The 10014-nt window shown below is 44.0% G+C and overlaps 1 protein-coding gene across 1 annotated transcript in view; it reads left to right on the plus strand.

The window, feature by feature from the left end:
• Positions 1-10014, plus strand: part of LOC121860129 (zwei Ig domain protein zig-4-like) — a 30815-nt gene that overhangs the window by 19309 nt on the left and 1492 nt on the right. Inside the window, exons 4-8 of the mRNA XM_042357162.1 lie at positions 1425-1594; positions 4083-4184; positions 4610-4682; positions 6079-6293; positions 8194-8328. Coding sequence (XP_042213096.1) covers positions 1425-1594; positions 4083-4184; positions 4610-4682; positions 6079-6293; positions 8194-8328 — 695 coding nt within the window. The remainder of the gene's footprint in view (positions 1-1424; positions 1595-4082; positions 4185-4609; positions 4683-6078; positions 6294-8193; positions 8329-10014) is intronic.

Raw genomic sequence — 10014 nt, forward strand, 5'->3', positions numbered from 1 at the left:
TATACCCAGTAGTTAGCGAGATATTCCCATTAGTTAACGAGATATACCCAGTAGTTAGCGAGATATACCCAGTAGTTAACAAGTTATACCCAGTAGTTAGCGAGATATACCCAGTAGTTAGCGAGATATACCCAGTAGTTAACGAGATATACCCAGTTGTTAGCGAGATATTCCCATTAGTTAACGAGATATACCCAGTCGTTAGCGAGATATACCCAGTAGTTAGCGAGATATACCCAGTAGTTAACGAGTTATACCCAGTAGTTAGCGAGATATACCCAGTTGTGTATTGTTAAGTAAGGTTTAAGAGTGTTTACCATGGCACCATTCAACCATTACTGCCACCATCATCGTTCTCTCATTACCATTGTTACTCTTATTACTACCATTATCACCTGTAATGCTTTCACCATGATCGGAACAACGACTATCACCACTACCACTATCACCACTACCACCATCACTACCACCACTATCACCACTACCACCTTCACTACCAACACTACCACCATCACTATCACCACTACCACTATCACCATCATAACCATCACCACTATCACTATCACCACTATCACTATCACCACTACTACTATCATCACTATCACCACTACCACTATCACCCTGCCACCATCACTACCACCACTATCACCACCACCTTCACTACCTTACCACCATCACTATCACCACTACCACTATCACCACTATAACCATCACCTTCACTATCACCACTATCACTATCACCACTACTACTATCATCACTATCACCACTACCACTATCACCACTGCCACCATCACTACCACCACTATCACCACTACCACCTTCACTACAACACTACCACCATCACTATCACCACTACCACTCACACTACTATCATCACTATCACCACTACCACTATCACCACAACCACCATCACTATCACCACTACCACTATCACCACTACCACTATCACCACTACCACCACCACCACTATCACCACTATCACCACTGTCACTATCACCACTACCACCACTATCACTATCACCACTACCACTATCACCACCATCCACTACCACCATCACTATCACCACTACTTACACTATCACCACTGCCACTATCACTATCACCACTACTACTATCCTCACACTACCACTATCACCACCACTACCACTATCACCACTACCACTATCATACCACTACTACCACCATCACACTACCACTATCACCACCACACTACCATCACTATCACCACTACCACTATCACCACCACCACTACTACCATCACTATCACCACTACCACTATCACCACCACCACTACCACCACTATCACCACTACCACTATCACCACTACCACTATCACCACCACCACTATCACCACCACCACTACCACCATCACTATCACCACTACCACTACCACCATCACCAATACTGTATCCCCCAATTAAAGGATCATTTGGCGTGAAGGAAGCGCCGCCACAGGTGATCTGGGGTAGCGCCTGCTCTCCCCGCAAGGCCTTCCTCTACCAGCAGCAAGACGCCCTTCTGCAGTGTGAGGTATACGCCCCTACCGGCTCCGTCCTTACCTGGTACAAGGACCATACACCGCTTCACCATCAAGTACGTTAACCCCTTGAGTACGTACTTTAACCCCTTGAGTACATACTTTATCCTCTTGAGTACGTACGTTAACCCCTTGAGTATGTACTTTAACCCTTTGAGTATGTACTTTATCCATTTGAGTACGTACTTTATCCTCTTCAGTACGTACCTTAACCCTTTGAGTACATACCTTGACCCTTTGAGTACGAAATCTTAACCCCTTGAGTACGATGTCTTAACCCTTTGAGTACGATGTCTTAACCCCTCGAGTACGATGTCTTGACCCTTGAGTACGATGTATTAACCCCTTGAGTACGGTGTCTTAACCCCTTGAGTACGATGTCTTAACCCCTTGAGTACGATGTCTTAACCCCTTGAGTACGGTGTCTTAACCCCTTGAGTACGATGTCTTAACCCCTTGAGTACGGTGTCTTAACCCTTGAGTACGGTGTCTTAGCCCCTTGAGTACGTTGTCTAAACCCCGTGAGTACGATGTATTAACCCCTTGAGTACAGTGTCTTAAACCCTTGAGTACGTTGTCTTAACCCCTTGAGTACGATGTATTAACCCCTTGAGTACCGTGTCTTAACCCCTTGAGTACGTTGTCTTAACCCCTTGAGTACGATGTCTTAACCCTTGAGTTTTGTGTCATAACCCCTTGAGTACGATGTCAACCCTTGAGTACGTTGTCTTAACCCTTGAGTACGATGTCTTAACCCCTTGAGTACAATGTCTTAACCCTTGAGTACGGTGTCTTAAGCCCTTGAGTACGATGTCTTAACCCTTGAGTACGATGTCTTAACCTCTTGAGCACGGTGTCTTAACCCCTTGAGTACGATGTCTTAACTCCTGAGTACGATGTCTTAACCCTTGAGTACGATGTCTTAACCCCTTGAGTACGATGTCTTAACCTCTTGAGTACGATGTTTTAACCCCTTGAGTACGATGTTTTAATCCCTTGAGTACGATGTTTTAACCTCTTGAGTACGATGTCTTAACCTCTTGAGTACGATGTCTTAACCTCTTGAGTACGATGTTTTAATCCCTTGAGTACGATGTTTTAATCCCTTGAGTACGATGTTTTAACCCCTTGAGTACGATGTCTTAACCTCTTGAGTACGATGTTTTAATCCCTTGAGTACGATGTTTTAACCCCTTGAGTACGATGTTTTAACCCCTTGAGTACGATGTCTTAACCTCTTGAGTACGATGTTTTAACCCCTTGAGTACGATGTCTTAACCTCTTGAGTACGATGTTTTAACCCCTTGAGTACGATGTTTTAACTCCTTGAGTACGATGTTTTAACTCTTTGAGTACGATGTTTTAATCCCTTGAGTACGATGTTTTAACCCCTTGAGTACGATGTTTTAACCCCTTGAGTATGATGTTTTAACCCCTTGAGTACGATGTCTTAACTCTTTGAGTACGATGTTTTAATCCCTTGAGTACGATGTTTTAACCCCTTGAGTACGATGTCTTAACCTCTTGAGTACGATGTTTTAATCCCTTGAGTACGATGTTTTAACCCCTTGAGTACGATGTTTTAACCCCTTGAGTACGATGTCTTAACCTCTTGAGTACGATGTTTTAACCCCTTGAGTACGATGTCTTAACCTCTTGAGTACGATGTTTTAACCCCTTGAGTACGATGTTTTAACTCCTTGAGTACGATGTTTTAACTCTTTGAGTACGATGTTTTAATCCCTTGAGTACGATGTTTTAACCCCTTGAGTACGATGTTTTAACCCCTTGAGTATGATGTTTTAACCCCTTGAGTACGATGTCTTAACTCTTTGAGTACGATGTTTTAATCCCTTGAGTACGATGTTTTAACCCCTTGAGTACGATGTCTTAACCTCTTGAGTACGATGTTTTAATCCCTTGAGTACGATGTCTTAACCCCTTGAGTACGATGTCTTAACCCTTGAGTACGATGTCTTAACCCCTTGAGTACGATGTCTTAACCTTGAGTACGATGTCCCCCTTGAGTACGATGTCTTAACCCTTGAGTACGATGTCTTAACCCCTTGAGTACATGATGTCTTTACCTCTGAGTACGATGTCTTAACCCCTCGAGTACGATGTCTTAACCCTTGAGTACGATGTCTTAACCCCTTGAGTACGGTGTCTTATCCCTTGAGTACGATGTCTTAACCCCTCGAGTACGGTGTCTTATCCCTTGAGTACGATGTCTTAACCTCTTGAGTACGTTGTCTTAACCCCTTGAGTACGATGAATTAACCCCTTGAGTACGATGTCTTAACCTCTTGAGCACGTTGTCTTAACCCCTTGAGTACGATGAATTAACCCCTTGAGTACGATGTCTTAACCCCTCGAGTACGATGTCTTAACCTCTTGAGTACGATGTCTTAACCTCTTGAGTACGATGTCTTAACCCCTTGAGTACGATGAATTAACCCCTTGAGTACGAAGGTGATGAACTCGACCATTATTTATCAAACTAACTCTCTCTCTCTCTCTCTCTCTCTCTCTCTCTCTCTACAGAAGGAGGCGATGCAGGAGGAAATGATCGACAGTGTGAGGGGCGGGGCCAAGGTTCATCTCTCCTCCGTCATCTATATTGACTGTGCTTCTCCAGACGACCAGGTAAGGCCTGTACCGGATTGGCTAACTAGACTTCTTTACCGAAGCATTTGATTGGCTAGCTATACCTGTTTACTTAACGTCTGTAGCATCTGATTGGCTATCTATACTTGTTTACTTATGTCTCTAGCACCTGATTGGCTAACTCCTACTTTTGTTTATTATTAAAAAAAATATCACCTGAATCTTACCTCCCTTCCTCCCCCAGTTTATTTCACCCTAATCTTACCTGAGGGGGGTCAGGTCAGGTCAGGTTAGGTTAGGGAGTTTGTGTACTAAGTGAGGTTGGTAGTGATTAATGTTGTGTTTACTTGTGTTTATATGTCTCTCTCTCTCTCTCTCTCTCTCTCTCTCTCTCTCTCTCTCTCTCTCTCTCTCTCTCTCTCTCTGCCATTCCTTCGGGAGTAACGTGGAATTCTCACTTACAGGGTCGATACCAGCTAGACGTGAGGACCCCGGCTGGTCACCTGTTCACCCGATACTTTACCGTCCAGTTGTTGGGTGAGACACACACCTGTAATGATCCTCCACACTATAAATAGCCTTTATCCTCCACACTAGTAATAGCCTTTATCCTCCACACTAGTAATAGCCTTTATCCTCCACACCAGTAATAGCCTTTATCCTCCACACCAGTAATAGCCTTTATCCTCCACACCAGTAATAGCCTTTATCCTCCACACTAGTAATAGCCTTTATCCTCCACACTAGTAATAGCCTTTATCCTCCACACTAGCAATAGCCTTTATCCTCCACACCAGTAATAGCCTTTATCCTCCACACCAGTAATAATAGCTTTTATCCTCCACACTATAATAGCTTTTATCCTCCACACCAGTAATAGCTCTTTATCCTCCACACTAGTAATGGCCTTTCATCCTCCACACCAGTAATAGCCTTTTATCCTCCACACTAGTAATAGCCTTTATCTCCACACTAGTAATAGCTCTTTTATCCTCCACACTAGTAATAGCCTTTATCCTCCACACCAGCAATAGCCTTTATCTCCACACTAGTAATAGTTTTTATCTCACACTAGCAATAGCCTTATCTCCACACTAGCAATAGCTTTTCCTCCACACCAGTAATAGCTTTTTTATCTCCACACTAGTAATAGCTTTATCTCTCCACAGTAGTAATAGCCTTTATCCTCCACACTAGCAATAGCCTTTATCCTCCACACTAGTAATAGCCTTATCCTCCACACTAAATAGCCTCTCCACACTAGTAATAGCCTTTATCCTCCACACCAGTAATAGCCTTTATCCTCCACACCAGTAATAGCCTTTATCCTCCACACCAGTAATAGCCTTTATCCTCCACACTAGTAATAGCCTTTATCCTCCACACTAGTAATAGCCTTTATCCTCCACACTAGCAATAGCCTTTATCCTCCACACCAGTAATAGCCTTTATCCTCCAAGCTATTTAACAGTAAACCTAATTTATAGTTGTTTTTGTAGTGGTTATAATGTGTAATAATAATAATAATAATAATAATAATAATAATAATAATAATAATAATAATAATAATAATAAAAGGTTTATTAATAGAGTTGCAGCCGGTGGCTGAAAATATACAGACTTACATGTGATTTAGACATAATGATATAATATGCATTGAATACATTTACAGGGCTGTACAGTACATAAATCAGGAGTTGTTTATTATTTTAACAATAGATGGGATGGTGCTGTTCTTATATCTATCGGTGCGGGCTCTTATGGGCTGTATTTTGTTGTAGTGGCGGACTGCTGGTGGCAGGAGGTGGCGATGACGAGGGTGGTGCAGTAGTCCACTGCCAAACCTTTCCAGTGCTTGGTGGTGTGTGTGTGTGTGTGTGTGTGTGTTGGTCATTAATGTGTTTGTCACCTCAGTTGTTTGTTCCCGTGACAGAGAACGTGGACAGGATGTTAGGTCACACGTGCAGGCTGGGGAAGGAAGTGATGTCCTTCGTTCCCCGCATCTATCAGTTCGCTCGCCAAGCAGTAGCTCAGCACGGCCAGACGTTGGTGTTGCCCTGCCGCCTACACAGCCACCCTCCTACCATGACAACCACCTGGCTATTCCAAAACACCCTGCTCTCGACCCCACGCCAGACCAAGTACCAGGTAACACGCACTTACTCTGCTTCATTATAAATCGATGATGATGAATGGTGAACTAGGGATGTTGTCGGCGGTGCTACTGGATGTGGCTCCGGGTTTGGTGGGAGGTCTCTAGGAGTGCGATTGTGTCTCCTTTCCCTACAGGCACAACTGGCTCTATTACGCTCGTTCTCGAGATGTTTGATGCCTTGGGTACAGGTGGAGCGCCAAAGACTACGGTCGAATGTAATAGTTTCAAGATCCTTTGGAGGAAGGTTACAGTTTTTGAGGGTCATTCTGAGCTGTTCTTTGTACCTTTTGCATTGTCCTCCAGGGCTGCGGCTTGCCTCGGGCAGCTGCCCATAGAGGATCTGGCAGGAGGGTCGGTGCTCTGGCATGTGGATGACGTGTCCCGTCCATTGCAACTGTCGCTTCGCCAGAAATGCCTCTATGCTGGTGGTGTTGGCGCGCAGGATGATGTGAGTATGAGGGACTTGGTTATGCCAGGTCAGACAACGTATATGGGAGGCCTCGAGAGCTCTGATGTGCCTTTGGTAAGTAATCCACGCCTCCGAACCAAATAAGATGGTGAAAATACGGACAGCTTGGTAAACAGAAAGTTTGGTTGTAACTTTGAGGCTGTTATTGTCGACCACTGGCGCGCAGACGACGAAAGGAGGCAGCTGCAAGATGGATCCGAGCCTGGATATCCTCGTCGACGTTGTTCTTGAGAGTAAGAACGCTGCCGAGGTAGGTAAAATGTTCTACTTGTTTGACAGGTTCTCCGTTGACCAGGAGTGCAGGTGGTGGGTCTGAGCCTCTGTGTTGAGCAATTATCTCTTGTTTTTTTATGTTAATTTTTAGTCCGATGGTCTGATATATTGCGGAGATAATGGAGAGTCTGTGATGGATAGCTTCTGAGGAGTGAGCAACGAGCGCGCAGTTGTCAGCATATTGGAGCTCAAGGAGGCGGGAGGTCGACGTTTTTGTTATTGCCTGGAGGCGGCGGAGGTTGAACAGGTTGCCGTCTAAGCGGAATTGGATCTTCACACCGCCATCGTCGTTCATGGAGTTACAGCTGATCAGGGTCACTGCTGTGAGGTAGAGATTGAAGATGACGGGGGCCAGAATGCACCCCTGTTTTACACCGACCTCAACACTAAAGAGTTTGGACTTGATGCCTCTTGAGAATACACATGCTTGCATGTCCTCATCGAAGGTCTTGAGGATTTTAATAAATTTTGGAGGGACGCCAAACTTAGAGAGAACTGTCCATAGTACTTCACTATTGCCGGTATCAAAAGCTTTCGTGAAGTCGATCAAAGCAATCTAGAGGTCACGGTTCTGTTCATGGCATTTTTCTTTAAGTTGACGCACGGTAAAGATCATGTCAGTTGTGCTACGATCTTTAAGGAAGCCACATTGCATCTCAGGCAGAGTGGACTCAGCAATGTGTTGGGCTAATATACAGAGCATAATTCTGGCAAGTACCTTACCCGCCACAGCCAAGAGAGATATGCCTCAGCTGTTGCCACAGAATGAACGGTCACCTTTTTCCTGGTAGGTTGCGATGATGCTCGAGTTCCGCCATCTTTTGGACACACACACACACACACACACACACACACACACACACACACACACACACACTTACTCTACACCTGTCTTAATCTTTAGGTGATCCGTTTAATATTATATAAGTAAGACTAAAGAACGACAAAGAAGAATTATGATAACCACGACGTAGAAAATAGTTATATTGATAGATGATAACTTTATATACAAGTAGGTTAGGTCAGGCCAGGTCAGGTCAGGTCAAAAACTAGTAATCCATGTTAAGTCATCTCACTGTGACATTAACCTGCTACAGTATTTTCTCCCGTCGTGACCTGAGGGAGTTGTTGACTATCACGTCCTTCTTCAGGTACTAGCTAATGGTGACCTGTTGGTGCGGGATCTGAGTCCAAAGGATAGAGGCGTCTACACCTGCCGCGCCCACAACACTGACCTGCCCGGCATCGCAGACCAGATTCACACTTTTGTCTACCCACAGGAAAAGGTGTGTATGGGGGTTGAATGTGGGTGTGTAGGGGGTGAATGTGGGTGTGTTTGGTGTGTGGGGGGTGAATGTGGGTGTGGGGGGTGTACATAAGAAAATAAGGAGTCTGTAATAGGCCGGTTGGCCTGTGCATGGCAGCTGCTGTCGAGAGTTACTACCACTCTCTATCATCCATGAATCTATCCAGCCTCCTTTTAAAACTTTCCAGCGTTCCAGCACTTACTACAAAGTTCCTAAGCTTGTTCCACTCGTCCACCACCCTAACCACTTCCTTCCTATCTCCCTCCTAAACCTAAACTTATCCAGCTTAAATCCGTTGCTACGAATCCTATCCTGCTCGGATATTATAAGAACTTTATCTATATCACCTTTATTGATTCCTTTCACCCATTCTATAATAGGGGCACCAGAACTGAACCCCATAATCGAGATGCTGCCTGACTAGCGCAAGATATAGTTGCAATAAGACCTCTGCACTCTTATTACTTACACTTCTAGATATAAAACCCAATACTCTGTTTGCCTTATTTCGAACATTAACGCACTGTTTTCTAGGCCGTAGGTCCGGGCTTACAAGTACCCCTAAGTCTCTTTCACAAGTCGACTTCTCTAGGTTGATGTTGTTAAGGCTGTATACTTTGACAGTATTTGTTCTTCCAATATTAAGTACGCTGCACTTGCTGGTGTTGAATTTCATTTGCTATTTTTCTGGCCACTCCTGCAGTTTATTTAAATCCTCCTGTAGTGCATTTGCATCCTGCCCTAAATTAATCTGCCGCCCTATTTTGGTGTCATCCGCAAACTTGCTTATGTCACTGCTGATCCCAGTATCTATATCGTTTATGTAGATTATGAACAAGAGTGGGCCCAGTACTGACCCCTGGGGAACCCCACTGGTTACACGGCCCCACTCAGATTTAACACCATCTACGCTGACCCTCTGTGTTCTATCGGTGAGCCATGATTTTATCCAATTTAAAACTTTCCCCTCGATACCATGAGCCTCAACTTTTCTCAGAAGCCTCTAATGCGGTACTCTGTCAAACGCTTTGCTAAAGTCTAAGTAAATAACATCGTAACTTTCGTCATTATCTACTACCTCAAAGACTTTCCTAAAAAACGTTAGCAGATTTGTTAGACAAGATTTTCCCTTTGTAAACCCATGTTGAGAGTCGTAGATTAATTTGCTTTTCTCTAAATGCGATCGGATGCTATTTGCTATAATTGATTCAAGAAATTTCCCCACTACTGACGTCAAAGTAATCGGCCAGTAATTTGACGCTGATGCTCTGTCTTCCTTTTGAAATATGGGTACTACATTTGCCTGTTTCCACAAGTCTGGCACAACTCCCGTGTCTACTGATTTTGTAAATAAGTTTACGAGGGGTCCGCTAATTTGTTCCTTACACTCTTTCAAAACTCGAGGGAAAATTTCATCCGGCCCTGGGGATTTTGTCTTCTTTAATTTATTTATCTTCTTAATAATATCCTCTTTTCTGACAGTGATAAAAAGTAGCTGTTTAATGCTTTGCTTATTTCCTCGCTTCCATTGATCACTTCCCCCCTCCCTGACTTTAAGGGCCCAACTTTGTCCTTGACCTTTGTCCTGTATACCTGAAAAAATCCCCTGGGATTCGCCTTGGATTCTCTTGCTATCCTGATTTCATAATCTCTCTTTGCTTTCCT

Source organism: Homarus americanus, unplaced genomic scaffold (assembly GCF_018991925.1).
Source record: "Homarus americanus isolate GMGI-L3 unplaced genomic scaffold, GMGI_Hamer_2.0 scaffold5831, whole genome shotgun sequence".
NCBI lineage: Eukaryota > Metazoa > Arthropoda > Malacostraca > Decapoda > Nephropidae > Homarus > Homarus americanus.